Raw genomic sequence first — 25,435 nt, forward strand, 5'->3', positions numbered from 1 at the left:
CTGCATTTCTTTAACTACTAATAAAAATATATCATTCTCTGTAAGTTATGGCAGCCTGTTTTGAATAAATGTTGACTTAATGACTACTTGAAAAGAAAGAAGTTTTAAGTATTTCTACCCTATTAAAAGTATTAAATGGCATATTAGTTTCCAGAGACACACAGCTAAAACCACCAGTATGGGAGTTATACTGTGAATTACGTTGTGAATGTATAAACATCCAAACTGGAGAATTGCCCTTTTTTTAATACGTAATACGACTTTGAATATTTTAACTAAATGTAGTACACTATAATATTAATTTCTTAACATTTAAAACTACTAGAATTCTACCTGCATTTTTCCCCAAAGAAAAATACAGAAAAATCAATATACCAAAGTTGGTAGAAATATTCTAAAAAAATCAACAGGTTAAGAATGCCTGAAACTGAATGAGAAAAACCTGACCAATGGTTGATTTCAAGAACATGAAATAATTATTAGAGAGGCAAAATTACTATTACTTATTAGTATTGCCATTTTTTAACCAATATTGCCATAAGAACATTAAATGAAAGATTTTGTAATATCAGGGGTTAAGTAAAAAAGATAAACTATGCAAGGGGAAAAATAGTTTAATCTTTTGTTTCTTGACTACATAAAGCAGATAGGCTGCTTATAACTACAGGACCTTGTGATCTTTTCAACAGATCATGCCGAAAATTTTACTTTTCACCCATTAATAATAACAAATGAAAAAACTCATAATTTCTATAGTTAAAAGTTATCAAATTGTAGAAACTATAACAAACAGGGAGTATCTGTCAGCCCTCTGGAAGGATATGTTTCTGTTTTTAGGATGTGTCTTAAAATCACAAAGAAAAAGATTTTAAAAATTATAACAAAGGTATTTGATAAAAACATTTAAGAATTAATCTTTGTTATATAAAGATTATATATAAATATATTAAAATACTTATATGTTATGTAAGTATTCTTGATTAACACGTTAATAGACATAGACAAAAATTCACATGAGGAAAGCCCACTCTTGAAAATTTATCCTAAAGAAATAATTCAAATGGTGGAAAAAATATATGTAGGAAGACACAACAGTTCTAAAGTATCAATGACAATGTAAGTGTCCAATAGGAGACTAGTTCATTAAATTACAGACTAGACACAAAATTCAACCATTAAAATTTAAATTATGAAGATTAAATAACAAGATGAACTCATAGAATGTAATGTTTGGCTAAAAACACACATAATGCAATATTTGGTTTAAAATGTGAAATTATCATCTTCAATATGAAATTATGCATACATTAGAAATAAACATGGAGAATGAAAAGTCTATTCCTTAAAAGATAAAATTGTGATAAAATTGTGAGGTGATAAAATTGTGAGGGATTTATTTCTTAAATTGCCATTATTGATATAATAATGTTAAAATATATTTTAAAGTATTCTAGTTTTTAGGTATCCTAAATTCAGAGCAAAGAGTGAAAATTAATAAAAATGGAATTACGCATATAAGAAACACCCACAATCAAAGGGAAACTTTATCACTTTACCTCTGTGTCGTTCATCTTCAGCAACCATCCTCTCAAAAACAACAGTAACAACTTGTCGCACTGTAGCAGCAGCTGTATTATTTGTAATATTATCTTTTGTGAAGTGTAGTCGAAAACAAAGAACAATTGCCTAAAGAAACGATTTTCATTTAGTGTGAAATAAGATTGAAGATCAAGGCCATTATCTTTATTTTATCAGATGTAACCCCAAATTCAATAATTTATGTTTGGTTGTTTCAATCACAGATATTAAAAGTCTCACCCTTTTATACAATAAAGCCATAAAAATCCTCAGATTCTGAAATAACAAGCTCTCAGTAAATATACAACCACACAAGATTAGCTAAGGTAATGTGAAATATACCTTTTAAAATTTGGTTCTTTAAACATGTACATAAAAATGTGTCATGTTTTTATTTCCCCAGAATGACTTGCTTTGCAAAAAGTACTGAAAGCTTGTATCAGTAAATCATTTGGAGAAATACTTTATAAATTTGCTAAGCACATAAGTAAAATTACAATGCTTTTAAAAGGGGTCATTTAGGGTCAATTATACAATTCATATGCAATAAATTGTATTTCTGAAAAGTATATAAATAATTTGATGAGTTCTGACAGTTACACAGGCCTGTGAAACTATGGCCACAAATGAGATACAGAACATTTCCATCACCCAATATTTCCCTTGTGCTCTGTTGCCATCCAATCTCTCCCTCCATCCTTGGCCCCAGGCAACAACCTGTTTTTTTCACTACGGATTAGCTGGCATTTTCTATGGATTTTACATAAATGGATTCATTCAGTATGAGCTCTTTTGTGTCTGGCTTCTTTCATCTAGAATACTATTTGTGAGATTCACCATGTTGTTCTGTGAATCAGTGGTCTGTACCTTTTTTATTATTGAATAGTATTCCAGTAAGCCACATTCTGCTTGTCCACGCACCTGCTGATAGACATTTGGGTAGTTTCCAGTTTTTGGCTATTGTTAAAAAAAGCTGCTGTGAACATTTATACACAAGTCTCTGTGAGGACATATGCTTTCATTTACCTTGGATAAATAACTATGAGTGAAATGGCTGGGTCATGTGGTAAGAACAGGTTTAACTTTTTAAGAAACTGCCAGTTTCTCAAAGCAGTTTTACAATTTTATATTCCTGCCAGCAAGTATGTGTGAGTTCAGGGCTATCCCACATCCTCAACAACATTTGATATGGTCAGTCTTTTTAAATTTTAACTATCTAATGGATGTGTAATGATATCTTCTTGTGGTTTTAATTTGCATTTCCCTGATAATACTGAGCCTCTTTTCATGTGTTTGTCACCCATTTGAATATCTTATTTTGTACAGAGTCTGTTGAAATCATCTGTCCATTTTTTATTGAGTTGACTGTGTTATGAATGAATTGTAAGAGTTCACTATATAGTCTAAAGTCTTTTGTCATATATTTTTGACTATTTCTCCCCATCTTGTGGCTTCTTTTATGATTCATGAATTTTGTGCCCTAAGAAATCTTTGCCTACCCCAATATCATGAAGATTTTCTCCTATGTGTTCTTTTAAAAGTTTTGTAGTTTTAAAAAAAGTCATTCTTGGGGAAAAAAACATAATGGTAATTTAGATCCTATCCCTTATTATCTTAATTTTTCATCCCAAAATATTTCATTTCTAAATTAACTAACATACTAAAATAAATCCTATAATCAGTTTTTATTTTTTTAGGTCAAATGATAACCTTTTATAAAGTTTTAAGTATCAGAATAATTTGATAGCTAGAAACCAAGAGGAATTATTAATATATACAACAAAAGTATATGTAAAAATACATAAAACATTTTATATAGCAGGTATAAGCTTAACAGAATAAACTATTTACAATTAAGTAAAATCTCATTATGATCTAAGAACATCACTTGAGAAAGTATACATAGCTTAATGTGACAGTATACTGTACTTCTCGACTTTATAGGCCATCCATCCTTAAAGGCATGCAAATTACAATAAAACTACTATTGAAAGTCCAAAAAATTCCTTAGATAATAAATCATTAATTGAAGACTGTTTTTACATTACCTGTACTTTGTTCTTTAGAAATTTTATTATAAAAACACTTTATAAAAAGTGAAATAAATATCACATAACAATGGTTATATGTTCCAAAGAGAATGGGACTGGAGAAGAAATGAGAAATAGCTATCATACATGCAACCTTATCCAGTATAAATGCTGAAAGGATATTTGCTTGATTCTAGCTACTTAAGAGACAAATTTGTTTTTTGGGTTTTTTTTTTTTTTCATCATCTTTCATTTAGCAAATGTTTATTGAGCAGTATGGGCCAGGCATGCTTTAGATACTGAAGATACAGCCATGGGCCTCTCCCCTAATGGGGTTTATGGACTGATGGAGAAAGAGCCAATATAATAGGAAAATGCATTCTAGAGTGATAGGGACTCTGAAATGGGCAGTGCCAGGTTTTCTGGGAGCACACAGGAAGGGCTCCTATCTCTGATTTAGGGGGTCAGGGAAGGCCTCCTACAGGAAGTGATGTGGGAGTTGATATTGGGCAGAGGAGCAGGAGTTAGTCTGGTGAAGTGGGTGGAGATGGGGTTAGATGATTATAGGCAGAGGGAAGAGAATATGTGAAGGCCCCTAAACAGAAAGGAGTCGAGTTGAATATTTCTGGAGTGTAGGCGTCAGGTTTTAGTCTGGAATGTCAGTTCTTAGTGTGCTTATGACTGAAGAATGGTCAGACGCACCAAAGTAAGGCAAGCATGATGTGAAGTTTATTGAGGGGGAGTAAGATAGGATTATAGAGCAAGAGCAAGACATAGGTTTATAGAGCATGAAACATACACCACAAATGATGACTAGACCCCATGGTCGCAGCAGAAACAGAGCATTTAGGAGACAAATTTGAACTGCCTGGTTTATATATCATATACATGTGAAATTATTTTTAAAAGGGGGGGTAGGAGGCTGGGCGCGGTGGCTCACGCCTGTAATCCTAGCACTCTGGGAGGCCGAGGCGGGTGGATCGCTCGAGGTCAGGAGTTCGAGACCAGCCTGAGCAAGAGCGAGACCCCGTCTCTACTAAAAATAGAAAGAAATTATATGGCCAACTAAAATATATGTAGAAAAAATTAGCCGGGCATGGTGGCACATGCCTGTAGTCCCAGCTACTCGGGAGGCTGAGGCAGTAGGATCGCTTAAGCCCAGGAGTTTGAGGTTGCTGTGAGCTAGGCTGACGCCACGGCACTCACTCTAACCCGGGCAACAAAGCAAGACTCTGTCTCAAAAAAAAAAAAAAAAGGGGGGGGGGGGTAGGGAAAGCTATTACACACTATCACAGGGAGTCTAAAATACCCAAGGCAATATCTCACATTTTTCCCCTTACTTCCATCTTTCTCTATTCCTATTCTTCCACTACTTTTCTCTCCTTTTTTCCATTTCCTATTCATAACTAAGCCTGTTAGTTTTACCCAAGGGGCTTTTCTTAAGCACCCTAACCTGATTTTCTCCTAATCTGGAGAAAATAAAGCACTGATGGTTATTAACATGCAATGTCGATTATCACTATAGCTACAGGGAAATTCAAACTGCACCAGGCCTTTCTCTTTCAGCCAGCTTATTCAAATACTGTTTCAAACAATTTATGAACTCTGGCAAATAGGTTTCCTACCTTAGAAAGTGCCTCGTCATGAACTACTGTATTGGTTGTTAAAAGAACTAGAACTGTCTGAAGTAGCTTAAGTTCTTCAAGACTATTTTCCATTAACTGCCAAAGCATGTTAATTATATTTCCAGCTGCAGTCTGTAAAATAATTATTTTAATTATTACCAACAAATAAAATATAGGTGTTTATGTCCCTAAATAAGAAAAGATATACAAACTTTACCTCACTTGGACAGGATTTCTTGATCACAATAACAAAAACCATATTTTTAGATCTATAGATCCAAACACATCTCTCAACTAATTTGGGACTTAACAATCAATTAATTTTCTCCTCACAAAAGTAAATTTCTTTAAAATGTAATATCCCAGTTGAATATAAGCAAATAGCAACATGCAGTTCTGAAAGACCTAGTCAAAATCAAAGCTCATTTCCACAATAATATGGATATATTTCATTTGGACATGAATAATATGGACATACATAAATTATGAGTCCTCCATTTCTTATACATTACTTTATCTATAGTACATTACAGAAAAAACAAAATGCAATGCAAATTAACAACACATTTGTACACTCAATTTAATCTGATATTGTTTAGGAAGCTATACTAAGGGCAAATACCATTTCTATCCTTATAGAGTACAAAATTAAGATAACACCATTACATTTGAGAGCAAGATGCACATTCACAATTATGAAATATTTTTTGTTTTACCATAAGGTTAGAAAAAAAATACACTTAATGAACAAATCATCACTTTAGATAATCTAAGAAACAGTCATGATTTTCCCTCCTTTCTAAAAAAAAGTGTATGAATTACATTAAATAACTATTCGATGATATTGAAAATTTGCTTGATTCTCAAAATTGTCACCTATATTACTGAACTGTGACTTCTTAGATTACAAATGACTTGACAAAATGCATTTCATCTTTACTCATTATTTATGAGTGTTTAAAGAGGAGACAACTTGGCAATATTTAAAAATTAAGCCCTTTTCTCTAAGCACATTGTCATTCATAAAATTGTCTTATGTTAAACATCATGTATGTTTCATTCTCCCCTCATAAAAACTACTAATTAGACTCCCAGGTGCAGTTCAAATAAAATTGTCATATTACCTCAGACACAACTTCATGTGACATGAGTCTCTGAATAGCAGCCAAACAGAGCTGAGTGATCTTCGGTTCCTTGGTTCCACAACCCATTAGAAAAGGCTGTACAACCTCTGAGCTGTTGTCTTTCAATGCTTTATTTAGAACACATACAAAATAAATTATTAAATCTAATTTATAGTTAGGAATACTTTCTGTTATATAATTACAACCAGTAATGACAATCTTAATAAAAACCACTTTATGTAAAATAAACACCAAAATAAAAATCAGGTGTCAGATAAACACTGCAGACTCTATATCTAAACTATACCCCTTAACTACTGCTTTCCTGTGCCTTTCTCCTAACACTGTCCTTTGGTTCTCTTTCATCTTCTGTTGTAAATTCTTTTAGTATATATATGGATTCTCAGAAGTTTTATCCCACCTCAGAGAAGCACTCTATTTCTTCATATAGTACAGGAGGGAAAACATAAATAAAAATTCATACTCTAGAGCAGAGTCATTAAAAATAGTGTGCCCACCATTGCCATCACACTTGTAAATGAATATTTAGAAACTCCCTAGAATTTTATTATATGCCTTGAATTTATACAGTCCTAATTTCTTCTCCAAGAAATAAACACATCTCATTAAAAACAATAACATTACTCCTGTTATTACTGAAATGGTACTTTACATTAATTGGATGCACATGCTATAAATTCCAAACTTTAACTCTTTCTACCAAGCCAACTCTCTCAAAAGTTGAAAGCGCCAACTAAAATGTAAGAGGTTAGAAAATGCACGAATTAAATTATTTATAATTAAACTTACAAAATGAAATTAAGTCAACACACACTGAAAGGTTACACAAAGATGAATAAGACAGGTTAATCATCCTCAGGGAATTTGAATAAATAATATGAAATTCCAAATTAAGAGACCCTTAACTTCTGAGTGATATGTGTTTTCAAAGGTACTAACTCCATTAGTTATTTTTTGAAGACATGCAATAAAGACATATAAATGTAAGTTTTAAAATATTTTCCAAAGAAACTGAAAGTCATCCAGAATCACCATTAAAAGCGTAAAACCAGTGTGCTAACATTAATTTTATCATTTAAATCCTTACCTTTCTTCTCCCAAAGCTCTCTTTATGGTATGTTAAATTAAGACTACAATTTCCTACAGCATGCTCTGCAAAGTCCCTCAGTATGCATGCACAAATTACTGATTTGGCACAGGTAAGATGTCAAATGTGACTGGCAAAGAATGGTGTTTCCAAAACGGCTTCCCCTCCTAATTCCCTTGCTTTTCTGTGCATAAAGGTTTTGATTCAAACTTGGAGACGTAAATTTTCCATAACAATGTCTCAAAACATTAATATGAGATTAAAAGATGATCATAAAACTCACTATAAAGCTTTAATAAAGTGATTAAATATTGGTCCCACCAGAATCAATGATGTATGAGGCTACCCCTATCTCTGCTTAACACTCCTTATTATTAAATGTTACTCAGGCAAATTAAAAGTTTCCAATAGTAACAAGTTGTATTTATAATTTTTATGATGTTAACATGTGTTTTTCTTTTGAGCATCACAATATTATAGAGTTTACAGGGCATGATTTGGCCCAAGAGACGTAGTAAGTAAGTGGTAAAGCCAGAATTTAATAATACCATATATATCTTCTATTCCTGGTTCACTATTCTTCCTACAACATTATGCTGGCACTCTTGATGGTAAACAGTACCCTGATGATGATGGAAGTTAAAAGACAAACCAATGATCTGCACTTTAAAGTTATCTGCCTGAAGTCTTCAGAAAAATTAAAGGAAATTGTCTTCATAAAAAACAAAACAAAATGTACTTCATCATAGCGTCCAAGATGCTAATGATTTTAAAACATACCTGTAATATCACAAAGAAAGAAAATCAGTGCCAATTAAACTATGACACCAATGTTTTCTAATCACTTAGAATTTCTCTTCACAACTTCATCCTCTCGGTCATCAAGAGCACTGGGATGCCCCACTTCTTGGATAATTCACTATTGTCTCTGAGAGTCCTCATTTCACTACTGTCTCTGAGATTTTCTGCTAAGTCAATGGCACCTATTCTGCATGTTTTGATGCTGGTGTTTTGATCTTACCATAAGATGTTAACAGAAAGTTTTTGACAACTAGGGTGACATTTTAAATAGCAATTAAACTCAACATATGTGGTATCAACAAGGCACTAAACTAAACTGATGTGATAATAATATGGAGAACTATGAACAAGTTCATACACACACTAGAAAAGAAAACTACAACATCACCTGTCCCATAGTGATTCTAAGATGCCATCAACTGCAAGATGCATACTAATTTGGGTGATGTAAAAAAGTGAAAAAAGCACATTAAAATCAATAAAATAAGGTGAGTCATAGTGAAATGTTGTATATATATCAGTTACAGCAAGGTCTATCAAGCTGAAATAAACAAGGTAGTAATAAAAATAATTTAAAATTTATTTTAATATAACTCAAAGAAATCAAACACCTATCTCTCATCTCTTTCCACTTTTTTTCCTCCCAATTTATATGAAAATATAATGGTCAAAAAGTTTTTACGTTATCCAGAATAGATGATCAACAAAAGAAGAAAATTTATTTATCTACTGTAAGTCTTTTGAAGCACAGTTTGAAAAACAAAAATATACCCACCATATCTAAATCACAACTCAGTAAGAAAAATCATAAGAAAAAGTTACTGATTTTTTTTTCTTCTTTCAGAAGTGAAAGTGGTCCTAAGAAGCACTGAGAGATATCCACTCTTTACAATGACTTTAATGATGTGCTAATTAAGTACAACTTTATATAAATATCTTCATGGTTTTAGAGTTTAGAAATCACATTGAGGAAAAGCAATATAAAAACATCTTGCTTTAACCATTTTGTAAGTCGTTCCAGGAAAAAAAAAACAAACAGAAAGGTTGATTCTTTGTCATCAAAACTATCTCAGTTTCCATTAAAATATAAAAATAGGTTTTGGAGAGGGAAAAAAAAAAAGTTTATTTTCCACCTAGGTCCCTTAATAAGCATAACTCTTTAACAGAGTAACAATGTATCTCAAATAAATATTGTATTTCCAAAATATATAACCATGAGACCAAATGACGCACTTTCACACACCTGAAAGAGGTCCAGCAGGTCCCCATATCCTAGGGGTTTCCTTGCTCTGAGCAGTTTCACTGCATTAGTGTAGTTTTATCCTGAAAAAAAAGAATTAAACTAGGATACCCCACTATGAATCACATTAACAGGGGTTAATAAAAGTTTTACTGTGATAAATTTAAACAGCCATTAAGTAACAAAGTTTAATTCTTGTGAAAGAAATAAAATGTGACTTAGACATTTTTTCTATCCTCAAAATGCTAAAAATCTAGTTCCAGAAAAGACTGATATTCCTAACAATGTGAAAAAAATTTTAGTGGGTTCAAAAGGTCTGAAAATATATTTAAATGATTCAAGAATAAGAACGAAAGTATAAGCAATTCCATATTAAAAGCACATTATAGGAAAGGGAAGGACTATTCAACAAATAATGTTCGTCCAACTGGTTAAAAATTTTGCAAAAGAAAAAAATTAAATCCTCACATCACCGTACACATTAGTTAAGAAAAAAATCAAACCATAGAATAAAAATGACTGTTAACTATGTGGAAGGAGAGGGGCATCCTAAGTGTACAGCTACAAAAAAACCCAGAAAAATTAGATGACATAAAAATGAAAAGCATCTAGATACAAAAATCAAAATGGGGAAAATATAATGTAAACATGATAGGAAGTATTTTTGCTATATAAACAGCTCAAACAATTTGATAAGGAAAACACAAAAATTCAAATGAATATAAAATGTAAAAAGGAAACAAATAATTTAATACAGAGAAAAATGTTCAACATCAAAAAGAAACACCAATTAAAATGAGAAGTCATCTGCCTGCTCTATTACCAGAAGGATTTTTAAAAAATAATAACCCTGCAAGAATGTTATAAAAATATATTTACATATTGTTGGTAAAGGTATAAACTTTAACCTTTTCAGAAAGCAATGTGGTAACACATTCCAAGAACTTTAAACATATTCACACCCTTTAAATTTATAATCTTATTTCTAGAAATTTATCAAAAAGAAATAATTCTAAATATCACAACACATCTAACATAAAGGAATGGTTAAACCACAATCCACTTGCTGAAACACTGTACAGCAATTAAAAACATTTAAAAGGATGGCATGAAAGAAAAATCCTCATGATACAATGAAAGATACAAATTATGTGATATAATAAAAAGATGTAAATTAAAATTTAAAAAAGAAAAAAACAGGAAGGAAAAAACTATAAATAAAAACACATTATACTGTAGACAAACTATGTAATCTCTCTGGCCCAACAGGTCAACTTGTGAACACGGCATTATTTACAAGCCCCATGTCTTCTAGCCCAGATTACAGAAATAGCCTTTTAACAGGTCTCTGCCTCAGTGACAGTACACTGAAATATTACTCCACACTGCTGTCAGAGTAAATTTACTTAAAAATGTAAATCAAAGTGTCACTTCCCTGATTCAAACTCTTCCCATCGAACTGCTCAGAATAGCACGTAAATGGCCCTTATCGTCTCCCTGACACCTATTCCCCCTTCATACTTTACGGTCAGGCAATACTTGAATAGTGTATCCAGATACAGCAAGCTGTATACACAAACCTCATGTATTTGTTTAAGTAGTCCCCTTTCCATTTCTGTACTTTATTTGCCTGGCTAACTCCTCTTTAGGCCTTTAAACAGCTTCAGATTCCTAGGCTGGGATAAGTGCCTTCCCTATGTTCCCATAACAACCGTCTCTACTTCCATCTTGGCATTTACCACATAGTATTAGAATTCTGTTTAGAGTCTGTCTCCTTCATTACTCTGTTATGTAGTTGACACGAACTAAAAGTAACAAAACTCATGTATTCAAACAATTATAACATGTAAAACTAGTAGAAAAAACATAATAGAGGCAACATTAAGAGATTTAGTTGCATCTTGATGTGATTCACTTATTAGCCTACATTTAATGAGTGCTTGCTATTTCCCATGTAGAGTGCTAAATACTGGCAACATAAAGAAGAATAAGACGTTGACCCTGACCTCACAGAGTATATCATCTGGAAAGGAAAGTTCCTGGCAAAAGCTTCAAAAGTTTAATGAAGGAGCAGGTAAACTAAACAGAACGAATGGCATAAACATACCTTTCAAGTTATTTTTGTTGCATTTCCATATAGATTGTAGGTGAATTACATTACCCATCTTTGTATCTTCCCTACTGATTCCTACAGAATTATTTACTTATTAATAATATGTTGCATGATATATTCTATGTATGTTTGTAAAATATTACAAGTACATGTACTGATATGATAAAATATATTAAATAAGTAGATAAATTACCTTTAAATGTCAAAAAAATTAAAGTATATTTACTCATTGCTACTTAGAGATCTTTTAGTTATAAGACTGCATAGATATGAAAAAGATGAGGATATATCATGTGAGAAATGAAAAACACAAATCATACATAGTGATTATTTATGTAAAAATTCTATATGTATACTGACAGTAGCCAAAAGCAGCCATAGGTAGATGTAACCATTCTGGTTTTGGATAGGAGTTAGACAGTTTTAAAAGATATCACAATTTCATTGATTTCCTTGTTACAGATATATATTCAAAAAGCAAATTACATAATTTTTGTACAATACATGCTGTCTCAATTTCTAGTATGTTGTATGCTAAGATAATAAACACAACTTGTAATATATAATAGTCAAATGTAAGCTTAAGGCATTGGGCCTCGTAAATGAAAAACTTTATGTTGCTATCGCTGATTTACAAAGTTTTATCTTTAAAGAAAAAGGAAATTTTGAGATAAGGATCTGTACATCTGAATCAATGCTGACATTACCTGGCATAGCATTCCCACTTATGTCAGCATTCATGACAGCAGTGAAAACAAAGAAAAATGAACATTAAAGGAGGATGCTTAAAAGAAGGGGAGAAGTAAAGCAAGGATTTATTCTGCAATGTAAATAATCTTCCCTTGGGAAATAAATCTAAGAAAACTGAAGTTGGCTAGAAATCTATGCTGAGTATCATTAACTAGACAAGTTGATCCTAATTAAGGGTTCTGATTTTTACAGCAACCCTTCACATTTTCTGAATATACAAAGACGTATGAGAATTCAATATCCCATCTCATTTGAGACTCCTCAATTGTTTGGTGTCTTTGACATCCATTACAGCACAAAACTAGTGTCCTATAGTCTCCAGTACTATAACGAAGTAAATACTTCTCAGGAAATAAAAAAAGTTAGCCAAAAATTTTTCTCAGTATTAACTATGTAGTTTAGAAGCTATACACTAACTTAAACTTTGTTTTTAAGAGTCTTTGATTTTCAAAATGACAGTGGTCTATAAACCTGTAAGTTTTAGGTATCAATTGCTATAAATACTTGGAAAAATATTAGGATAAAGTGCTAATATACCTCCTCAAGTACATGGCTCTAGATACTTTGAAGATTATAGCATGAACTATTAACTGCATTTGCATAAAGATCTGTTCTAATTTGATTTGAATAAAACTAACTGAATTAAAATGAAATTAATAGCTTGTCTATATATTAAACTCATACCAACTGAGTCAAAATATTTCTTAGTCTTCCTTAAGATTAACTAATTAGACATTTTACTTGGTATGGAACATTTTACTTGGTCTGGAATAAACAGTGATCCTCTGAAGAAATCAGTCTTTTTTTTTGATCTTCCCCCAACTATAGTACCAATGAAAATTTCTACTATGGGAGAATAATTAAGGACTTACCATATCAGCAATAATATTAGCAAAGGTAAATATTTACAATGATAATTCTAATATGGTTGGCCTATGACAAGTCTCCAACATAAAAATATCCAGGTCAGAATTTATCTTTAAACACCAATTTTTCCACAGTGGCTAATCCATCCAACATGCATCTCCCATTAAAACCCACTTGCCCATCCTCCCAATACAACCATACACACGTTTGCCTTTATCCACCACTTTCACTACCCTTTCTCATATAATATGCATACAGCATTATTCATATCTGTGGATAATGTTATAAAACTATTTGGTATTTTGACAGACTGTTCAAAATCAGGGAAGAAGCTATAAGAAACAGATGCAACTTAGGAGAGTTAACCCTAAGGGCAAATTCCCAGCAAAGCTGGATACTCTAAGTGAAATCCACTCTTGCCTCCAACCCACCCTTAAACTGCCCCCAAAAATCTTCATTCATTTTGTAACACTCTGAAATCCCACCAGTTGGGAATTTATTGATATCCTTCTTAAAAAATGTAAAGTTTATGAGAGTTAGATTCTTTACTATTTGCACTCTGTATAAAATAACTTAATTAGACTACTTTTCTCATATACTAGCTGAGATCAATAGCACTATTGGAACTGGAAGTGCAGATCAAAGGATCAACGAAGTAAGTTACATATGAACAACAGTTACATATGAAACACTTGAGACGGAGTGGCTAGGGTGGAAACCCTGCAATACCATAACCATAGTAGCACACTGCAGCAGGAAGAACATGGACTCTGAACACATCTGGATTTGAATTTGCTTCTGCCTCTTATCACATCCTTGGGCAGGTAATTTAATCTCTTTGTATCTCAATTTGCTCTACTATAACATAATAGTTCCCCACAAGGTTGTTTTATGTAAGACAGAGTGGCACAAGTGCCTCACATATAATAGATTCTCAAAAAAAAAAAAAAAAAAAAAAGCCAGTTTCCCTCTTTGCCATGTTTATTATTGAGGCAAGAACAGAAAGCACCAGAGAAGAAAAAGGAGTAGACTGAGTAAAGAAAGAATGCCAAAGAGAAACTCTTGAAAATTTCTTCTTGAAAACTAAGTTCAATCAAGAGACGGTAAGAAAACACTTGGGGGGGGGGCCCATGGGCAATATACATAACCTGAACTTTTGTACCCCCATAATAAGCTGAAATAAAAAAAAGAAAGAAAGAAACGTTTGTTATATTAGAAAAAAAAAAAGAACACACTTCTGTTTTCTTTACTTCACCCAACTCCCATTCTTTCTTCATGACCATATTGCCAGGACTCAAACCTGATATGGTACAACTAAATATACAAAACTACATTATGAACTGTTTATATTATATTAAAGATAAGACTGATCTTGGAAGGTGGACTGAGAACCAATCTTTCATTCAATTCAATGCAACAAATATAAATATTAACTGAATGCCTTTTATGGGTGTGTCTTAGGTGATCAACAAGAGGTGGAGGAGAATGCAAAGATGAGTAAGAAAAAAATCCTTGCCTTTAAGAAGTCAGTAGTTTATGATTTCCGATTTCAGAGAATTTTATAGCATTGATCTTGGGGAAACAGAGTCAGTTCACAAGTCAGGGACTTTTACCTGTTCTGTATCATGAATAGCACATGTTAGGGCATTAGGAAGAGATGTTACAGAAAACTGATGGCTTCTTTTTAAAAGACTCTTTTACTACTAATCAAATTTTTGTTAATTGTTAAATTTTTAATGCAAAAAATTACCTGCCAAAATTTCGGTGTTTCGTGCAGCTATTGTTTTAACTTTTATTATTCCTGATTCAGCAGCCTGTAAGAATAAACATAATTAGAGCATAAAACTTATTATCAACATGAATAATCCATGGAAAAGAAGTCACACACGATAGATAAGCACACAGAGTCAGTCACTATCACCTTTATAATTTTCAAAACATCAGATACTAAGCTCAGTAGTGACATAGACATTAAATGTAATAAAATATGATTAATTTGATATTCACATGCAAACTCAGCCCTATAGTATGCTGCCTTCCTCTGCCTTAAGGCATATCTGGAATACCTCAATTCCCTACAAATTTAAATGTTCAGAAAATAAAAATAATAAATAAAACCAAAACCTGATGACAATAATTAAGCTCCTCTTCCCAATTTCACCCCTCCCCTTCCCCCCACTACAAAAAAATTGCAAAACCATGGCAACATTAAGTAAAACTACTGTTTTGGATTAAAAGAACCAGTTTCTCTTTTGAGAATGAATAATCAACCACTTTGTTATTACTTTTCAGTTATATTTTTTAAACAGTTAAGTTTTCATAATGTGTCTAAAACACTTCATCAGAGTATGTTTAGCTAGCAGTACCTGCAGATCATATAGCATTTTACAGAATGCCACAGAACTGCACTGTCCAACTGTCCACATTGGCTACATGTGACTTAACATGTAGCTAGTCTGAATTAAGCTGTGCTATAAGTATAAAATAACATAACAGGTTTTGAAGACTTAGTATAAAAAAAGAATGTAAACTATCCACTAAATATTTATATCTGTTACAAGTTGAAATAGTATTTTGAATTTACTGGGTTAAATATTACTAAAATTAAATGTCTTTCTTTTTACTTTTTAAATGAAATTCAAAATTACATATATGCACTTCATTTGTGGCCTCACATTATACTTTTATTGGACAGTGCTGACATATAATATTGGTATACTATTTCCATCATAGAAACTCAGATTTTTACTATCTGGAAACATGGCTATTTTATACTTATACTGGTATCTACACCTTCAAAGATAATACATATATGATCATAAAAAGTTATATGTCCAAGTTTTCCTATTTGCTCACTACTTGCTCATTTGTTATCTCTTGCTGCTTGCTAAGGAACAAGTGGTAGCAGGCTCTAAAGATTTAAAAATAATTATAAAAGAACACCAGTTTGTTATGGACTCCTAGTTTGGTGACCAGTGGATTAGTGCATAAAATAAAGAACACATTGTACACTGTACCATGTGTAGTAGACCTTCGTCATTTTGTTGCCTCCAAGCATGTGAAGCCCTTGCTTATATGTGAAGAATTCCCACCTTCATTAATTTTGGTACAAGACAGAGCCTATATTCCACTAATCAAACTGAAAATGCCAGATACCTGCTTTCCTACATGCCCTGGCAGCCTTTGCTTACCCATATACAGGCACCCACTAGGGATGCTGAATGTGGAGCCTAGTAACAAAGAAAAGAAGAGACAAAAGAAAATTCTGATGACAATAGCAGAGGCAATATCCACTTTTTGAGGGCCGCAGAACTAGTGGTGGCCTGAAGTGACCAGTGCAACCATAGTGCAATCTGTGGTATCCAGTTACTATTCAGCAGACAGCAATAATAATCTCACTGGCATGAGTATTCTAGTTGTTCAACTTCTCTTTGTTCATGTACCTATTTTAGGGCTGGATGCATCCAGCCTTCCACCAGCTCTGTGAAAACCACTCAATATCCCACCAGCAACTTTTATTTCTGCTTAAATCAGCCAGAGTCAGCTTTCATTGCCCACAACTAAGAAGCCTAATTGAAACACTTACTTCTAAAACTTTAAGAAATGGAAATGTCCCAAATTAAATTAACGTGGCTACTAGCAAAAAACACAGTCAAAATCAATTACTTCATGGAAAGATTTAGTTTTCTGATTATTTGAGGCAGTGCATATTAGAAACACCAGAAGTTTTAAAAAAAATCCCGATGCCCAGATTGCAAACCAATTAAATTAGAATGACTGCTGGTGAAAGCCAGGAATCAGTAGTTAAAAAAAAAAAAAAAAATCCTCAGGTGATTCCAATATACAGTAAAATTAGGAGACTATTAAAAATAATACAAGCAAGAGACGATGGTAGATAGGCCCAAGATGGTAATGATTGAGGTGGTAGGAAATGGTTAGATTCTGGATATACTTTGAAGACATATAAACCATAGCAAATTTACTACTGTAAAAATTAAATTAAAGAAATTAGTCTGTGGTCACTGAAATTTCTTCCACTATCATTTTCAAGTTTAACTTCTCCCCCTTCTCACTATGGCCCTATATACCTTGCATATGTCCAAATTCAATATGTGATTTTGCTTCAGTGTCAACAGAGATTGATTAAATTGAACTGTCATAAATATTAATACAATTCATCCAGACTTTCTGAATTCTAATCATACTTTTTTTAAAAATTTTTTTCCTTGTCTTAGAATCCAAAGGCAAAACCTTCTTAATAGTTTCCAAAATCTATCCTGTAGCATGCCAGCTATCAGTAAAGGATTTCAAATTTGCCAGACATTGTTTTGATTTCCTAAGAATTGAACCCTGAATGTGTGCACATCTAACAAATATTTTTATACATACATACAATAAGGAGAAGGGACAAGGAGTATTTAAGTAGTTCTAAAGTGGTGTTTTAAAAGATGCATAACCAGTATTTTCACTCCTCAACTCAAAGAATCACCAAGAGGACTGTTTCTTGCCTTGGATGTAATTATACCTATCTCATAGTTCCTCATTTTTCACATCCAAGTTTCTATTGTCAAAATACTTTGTAACTATAACATCTTATTCTCACAGGCACCCTGTGTTGCAGGAAAGTTTCACTATCAATGTTTATTGACACACTTGTATTATCAGGGTACCCCTAACCACTGTATTCTTACTTCATACCTAGGCCTAGCCTACATCTTTAAGGGTATCCTGTACAAACAGAGGTCTTCAGAGCCAGATTCCCTTTCATTTACCAAGGATTGTAGGAGTGAAGAAGAGTCTTTAACATCTTGTTTTAAAAGTATCCCCTATTCTGATCAGATACCATGTGTATTTGTAGGAATACTATAATTCCATGGTTTTGATTACTTTCTAAATGCTGAAGACTCCTTTGTAAACAGTTTTTTCCTGAATAGGCCCTCATGCAATAAATAAATAAATAAAAGGAGAAAAAAAATTGGCCAGTTCTGCAGACTTAGAGATAATATAGGTTAAGGTAAATAGTCTAATACATTCCTGAGGGCATCTATGAGTTGGAAAAGAAAGCCAACGTCTTAAATACACTTAAAACTAATCTGTTTCATGAAACAATTTCTTCTTTTTCTCAACATCCTTTCCTGACTCCTCTTCCAAGACCACTTAGAATATCCTTGGCCTCATTTCTCATTCAATAAATTATTCCTGGGTAATCCCACATAGTTGGCCCTCTGTATCAATGGGTTCTGCATTTGCAGATTCAATCAAATGCAGATCAAAAATATTCAGGGTGGAGGGGAATAATCAAAAATAACATTACAACAATTTAAAAATATAGCAATGCAGTGTAACAACAAATTACACAGCATTACATTGTATTGGGTATTATAAATAATCTAGAGATGACTGAAGGATATGGGAAGATGTGTACAGGTTATATGCAAATACAACAGCATTTTATACCAGGGACCTGAGCATCCACAGGTTTTGGTATCCTCCAGGCCAGGAGCACTGGAACCAATCCCCTGCAGATACTGAAGGATAACTATAATTACAAGGTTTTGATTACTTTCTAAATGCTGAAGACTCCTAAATTATGTTCCTATTCCTGACCTGTCTCCTAAACTAGAGGACTTATTAACCTAAATGTTTAAAAGGCACCTTAAATTGTTCAAAACAATTAAGGTTAACAATTTTTTTGAACAACATGTTCAAAACAGATGTTATCATTTCCCTCAACTCCCAACTCCTACTGCAGCCAAAAAAAACTGTTTCCTCTTCCTACAATCTTTATTTTTCTGAATAGCAGCATCATCTATCCAGTCACTGATCAGATATCTGGGCTTTCTCCTTCATCTCACAAATCTAATCAGCCACAAAGTCTATTTAGTTAACATATCTGGTACTCTTTTTCTTCTCAAATTCCACTTCCCACTTTCATTCAAACTCTCATTGTCAACCTAAATGAAGAGATGTCTCTACCTGCAATCTTGTCTTCCATCCATCCACTGTCTCAATTTTTCAACACTTCCCTAGCATCCACCCCTACTAGTGTTTCTCAAAATTGAGTAGTGTAAGGACATCTTTTAAAAGGAAAAAAGAAAAAACTCTTATGAACCTACCCAGTCATTGACAAATTGAAATGTATGTGTAAATACAATCAGGAATATACGCTTTATAGCTCTTAAGTTATAAAGACAATAAATTAACAATTAGCAAATAAAATACAAACCCAAATTAGCACTAATATAATGTGACAAATAATGCTTTGCTGAAATTAAACCATTGCTAACAACATGAAGACAGCTGTAGACTTATGGTACAGGTTCTTGATTTTGTCACCCTTCTAATATCATAAGCAGTGACAGAAATCATTTCTTCCATCACTTTTTTCTATGACAAATATTACAAAGCCTGTCTACCTTTAGTACCGTCTATGGCTTATACCTGTAACACTTTATCCCATTCATTTCATTATGTCTGTGTCTCCATTCTAGCTATAAGCCCCATGAGGATAAGAAACGTATCTCATTCATCCCTCTGTATTACTAATGCCTATCCCAGTGCCTTCCATACAGTAGCTACATAATAAATTTTTCTAAAGGAACAAATGAAAAGTTCTAAATAGTATTAAAAAGACTTATTAGTATTTATAATATGTATAAGTGCCAATTCAAATTCACTTAAAAAGGGTGAGGGAAACGGAGGGACTTCATTGTCTCACTAATTGAAAATTCTAGAGGAAGTTTGATTCAGAGATTCACAATGCCACCAGGACTGCAGCTTCACTTCTCTGCCATTGTCTTGGTTCTGCCTGGTTCCCAGGGTTGGTTCATCTGCAGGCTGCTTCCAAGCTTGGCAACAAAAATGGCTGTAGCCATTCCATACCTCGCCATTTCATATGACACTATCTAGAAGGAGAGAAAGGGTCTCCTTCAGCAGCTCTTGAGGAAGAAAGAGGAAGGTTTTCTTTTCCAGGAGCACTCACTGGCATTATGTAACTTAGGCAGGAATACAGGGGGGGATGGGGTGTGAGGTGGGGATAGTTTAAAGTAGAGTAAGCTAATCAAGGTACCCTGGCATTAGGAGTGAGAATCCACAGGGTTGAAAATGAGGGAAGAGTGTAGCCTACCACTGAAAGAAGCAAAAGGGAATGGATTGTAGGGAAGGAATTAATAAATGTTCACTACTAGAACTACATACATATTTACCAAAAAAAAAAAAAAAATTTAAATGCTGCTTCCCTTCACAAAAGTTCCTGTTCTGTTTTTTTAATAACGTATTTTTCACAACTTCTATGAGAATAAAGCCTCAAAATGTAAACGAATTTACACAAAGGTCCAAATTATTCACACGACACAGCATAAAACAAAAGCTAAAGAAGAAATGTGAAATTCAAATTAATGGCAACTTACATAAAATAATGTACTCATGAGACAGAAAGGAGGCATAGAGCTGTCTGAAGACATATGATTTTGGATGTCAGGTAAAATAAAAAGACCTAAAGTCAAGGCCAAACTTGGAAGTGCTTCATAGATCTAGAACACTTCCTACACAACAATATGCTCATAAAACAATTACAACAACGAAACCAGTAAGATTTTCTTCTGTAACATTCTATTATTCTATAACCCTAAAAGCTCCTAAAAATATACACCTAGGTGACATTCTATTCAGAACCCCTGGCTTCTGGAAAACAAACAAAGTAATTTTCTTTAACATAACAAATGAAAGACTGGAATGCAGATTACCAGGAAGATGCTAAAAATATACACAAGATATGCCTATATAGATGCTATGCCTTTTCCTTCCTTTTCTTAAAACTTTAATCTTCGACAAGTATTTAGTTAGCACCTCCTACATATACAAATGCTTTACATTACAGTGGATAGAAAAATAAACAAGATCAAATACTGACCCTTAAGGAGTTATGCAGAAAAGAAAAAATATTTAAAAACTATAACACAAAGTAAAATTTAAGAGTTACAAGGAAATAACTTATGGTTTAAGTGAAAGTTAAGAAAGCAGAGGAAAACATACTAGACTGACAAGCCTGGGCAGGGGCTGCAACTGTCTTTGCTCTAGCAACTAGCTAGCATTCGGCACATAGCTGGTGTCCAAAAATTATTTCATGAACAAATAAATGAATGAATGAGTGAACAAGGAAAGAAATCAGAAAATTATCTGTAAAGTTGACTCATTCATGCAACAAATGGATAAGCAGCACTTAAAGTGGGATTCAAGCACTCTGGGAGGCCGAGGCGGGAGGATAGCTCGAGGTCAAGAGTTCGAGACCAGCCTGAGCAAGAGCGAGACCCGTCTCTACTAAAAAATAGAAAGAAGTGATTTGGACGGCTAAAAATATATAGAGAGAAAATTAGCCGGGCATAGTGGCACATGCCTGTAGTCCCAGCTACAGGGGAGGCTGAGCCCAGGAGTTTGAGGTTGCTGTGAGCTGGGCTGACGCCATGGCACTCTAGCCTGGGCAACAGAGTGAGACTCTGTCTCAAAAAAAAAAAAAAAAAAAAAAAAGTGGGATTCAATGAAAGGCAGGATTTTAATTTAAAAAGAAAAAAGGAAAAAGATGATGAGGGGAGGCAATTCCAAACCAGCAAAAGAACCTAAGAAGCCATACCATGGAAGTGGGAGCAATAGAACATACTTGGAGACTGGCAGGCAATCCAGTTTGGCTGAAGTATAAAAGCATATGGGGAAGAGTTAAGGGTGGTGAAGCTAGAGAGGAAGGTTGGGAACATCAAGAGGGTCTTAAATTAAATACTATTAAGAGTTCTATTTGTACATAGTAGCCATTGAGAGTTTCCAAGCGATTTTAAGCATATTAATCTGGTGGTGACATATCTAATGGTTTGGAGTCATGTATGCCATTAACGCACATCAAAGGCCAGGCATAATATTAATACCTGGAACTAGGATTATAGCAGATAAACTACAAAAAAAGGAAAGGTATGCTAGAAATCACAGGGCTGGAAGAAACAACTGACAGTGAATAAAGAGAGCTGAGGGAGAGAAGACAGACAAATATAATTAAAGTAAGCAACAGTGCTAGATACCATTAACAAAACAAATGAAACAAAGGGAATGGGTGTTTTGAGGAAAAGGTAAGCTCAATTACAAGAAGTTCTATCTGAAGAATGTGAAAGGTACTGTGGTAGATGTGTTCAACAGACAGCTTGGAAACACAGTAAAGAGAGCAGAGTGAGTGAAGTAGATTTAAGACCTGTCAGCATTATAGTAAGGCCAGAAGCGATAGGAGTGGATGACAGTTTCAAGGGGCTGAGCATGGAGAAAGGAGAAATTTGAAGACAAAACTTGGGAGACACATGTAAAGACAAGGAAGTGAAACACACAGAGAGAGGAAGAACAGAAAAGTGTTATAAAAGTCAAAACAAGAGAATTTCAAGATGGAAATAGTAATAAAAAATGAAGCAAGGTAGACAAATGGGAAAAATAGTAAAAACAGGTTAAGCATGCTTTAAAGGCATTTGCAGCATGATATAATGGAAAAAAGGAGAGGTTTTAGAGATGGATGCACATGGATTCACATCCCAGTTCCACCTCTGCAACCATACCCAAATTAGTGAACCTCTCTAAACCAGTTTCATCATCTGTAAAACAAAATATTTAATATGGCATGTTGCCTTAGAATATAGGATGTAAAGTTCCCAGCCTAGTGGAAAGACAATATTTTACTCAACCTTAACTTCATGAAAATAAAAGCAATTTCTCATTTATTTTTGTATTTCCTACTACGCTTTACACTTAGACAAATAAACTTCTATTGTATTATAATAGTAACAGCAAAACCCTCTACTGTGTATATGGTTGAAAAATAAACTGTATATTTATATAAAAGAAAAAAGGAAAATAATTCAATTTTTGAAGTATATCTTCCTTTTTGGTTTTTAAGTCAGAGATCATGTCTTTTATTTCTTCTATGTCACCAAAGCACAGTGCTAAGAAGATAATCAATATATTATTTCAGTTCATAGATTTTAACATATAAAACAAGGATTTATTCTATTATGCTTACAGGAGAAAGAACACAATTCAAGAGAAAAATAACTATAGTACATTATAAAATACTAAACCAAAACAGCTCCCAAATAAGTGTGTAAAGATCATCCAGCCCCCATTCTTCACTAATGTCCTAAAAATGAGGTCTTAACCCTACCAGGAGAGCCAATGACTTGAGCCACAGTCCCCAAATATCTGGTTAAATGGAAAAAACTGTCTCAGTAAGTAGAAGGCGTAAGTCTCCCTCAGCCAGTTAACATGGAAAAACACTGGATACTGAGAAACTCAACCACAGGAAACCTCTGCTTTTTAAGGCAAAAATGTCTGCTAAGCAACCTCTATCAAGCCTGAATGGGCAACAGAAAACTTAACTACGTAGCAACCTCTATCAAGCCTGAATGGGCAACAGAAAACTTAACTACGTAGCCTGGAAAGACTACTTGCAATTTTTAATGATTTATACCCTTACGTTTGTGCATCATTAAAACTAGAGAAAAAAATCCATGCAAAACCCCCATTCTGACCACCTAAACTCAAAGGACCTTCATGCCCTTTACTCTTCTACTAGAGTAATGTCTTCCCTGGACTTCATCATCCTCTAGTACATATCTACTTGGCAATTTGCAATGCAACATCCCCACTATTCTCCCAACTCCTATCTTTCTAGCTCTCTCACACCCCAACCCCACTGCTCTTTGATTAAATTAGTGCTGCTAGGTCTTAGCCCTTCCATCTTCTTCCAATCAATGAAAACTACTGGCTTTCCTTCTTTGGGAATCCAACCTAGATATCACAATCCACCATCATTTTGACCACTTTTCCTGCCAAGACTCTTAAGTGTTCCAAGTCAATTTCCCTCCACTTCTCCAAAGTGATCCACTGCTCTTCTCAAACTTCCCATCCTACTCTTCTTTCATTACCAATTACGCCTAGCAACAAGCTTGTTTAATATCTTACCAAGAAAACAGAGGCCACAGAAAACTGCCCAGAACTTCCCAACTCTCCACTATTACCCTCATTCAAATTTATCACATTCAAACCCATTTTTTTCCATTGTCCTTCCTGTCAGAAGATGAGGTGTCCCTTATCAAATTGAAATCCCATTCACACACTTATGTCCTTGAAAATCCAGCTTTCTCAGGGATCCTGCTCTAACAAGTTCTCCCCTTCTCTCCTGTCTTAACCTTAAGTCTGCCCAACTGCCTCTTTTCCTTTAATGCTGTTGTTTCCCAAAGTTCCTTCTTCAGTCTTTATATTCTCACTCTATACATACATTCTGGCCCATCTCACCCATTCCTATGGTTTCTAACGTCATGTATAAATTGATACTCCTAAATCTGAATTTCTAGACCTCCATTTTAAGTTTCAAACTATCATTTTCAAACACCTACTGGTCAGTTACACTTGGATGTCACACATAAATCTTAAACGTAACATTCATGTCTATTCATTTTCCCCCAAAACATTTCTTCCTCCTGTATTCCTTCCCTTAGTGACCTACCTAGTTACCCAGCCAGAAACCTAGGAGGCTACACATATTTCTCTCTCCTCTTTATATAAAAGGTTGCCATACCCTGATAATTTTACCTGCTAAATTTTTCAATCCACACTCTTTCTTTCACTACTGTCTAAATCAATGCAAGTAACCTCATGGCTATGTCTGCTACCACCTCAATACAGGCAATTATCACTTTTTAAAATTTGTTCTCTTTGCCTCAATCTCAATACCCTCTAATTAATTCTCCCTATCAATAATGTCAAGGCAATGTTACTAATATGAATTTGATCACATTACTCCCTCTCTTAAAAGTTCTGACTCCCAATAATCTTCAGCATGAAATTTATTTTACATGGAATATAAACAACATGTATTGCTTCCTCTGCTAGGAATGACTGCCCCTTTCCCAACTTCTGCTGGCTAGCTTCTACTCATTCTATAAAACTCAACTTGAGAATTAAGAACTTTCTCTGATCACATTTCAGTTTGCTCCCCCTCATCTGTGCCTGTAACTAAGAAATGATCAAAAAGTTCTTATTCATGAAATACATAAAGCTTCAGAGGTCACTGCCTCTGAAGGTCCCTGAATAGCAATTATAAAAACGTGATTTACAGAAGGTTTGAAAGTAACTTTTAAGGCAAAGAAAAAAAAATTTCACATACATATTCCCA

At 33.7% G+C, this 25,435-nt stretch overlaps 1 protein-coding gene across 3 annotated transcripts in view; it reads right to left on the minus strand.

The window, feature by feature from the left end:
• MON2 (MON2 homolog, regulator of endosome-to-Golgi trafficking) overlaps positions 1-25,435 on the minus strand; it is a 107,561-nt gene that overhangs the window by 79,084 nt on the left and 3,042 nt on the right. For 2 of the 3 annotated variants that reach the window (XM_045553456.1, XM_045553455.1), the window contains exons 2-5: positions 14,987-15,050; positions 6,358-6,485; positions 5,234-5,365; positions 1,557-1,686 (exon numbers count right to left, since the gene is read on the minus strand). In XM_045553456.1, the coding sequence (XP_045409412.1) occupies positions 1,557-1,686; positions 5,234-5,365; positions 6,358-6,485; positions 14,987-15,050 (454 nt within the window). The remainder of the gene's footprint in view (positions 1-1,556; positions 1,687-5,233; positions 5,366-6,357; positions 6,486-14,986; positions 15,051-25,435) is intronic. The other variant, XM_045553457.1, reaches the window with a different exon arrangement.

The sequence above is a fragment of the Lemur catta genome, chromosome 6 (assembly GCF_020740605.2).
Source record: "Lemur catta isolate mLemCat1 chromosome 6, mLemCat1.pri, whole genome shotgun sequence".
NCBI classification, from domain to species: Eukaryota; Metazoa; Chordata; class Mammalia; order Primates; family Lemuridae; genus Lemur; species Lemur catta.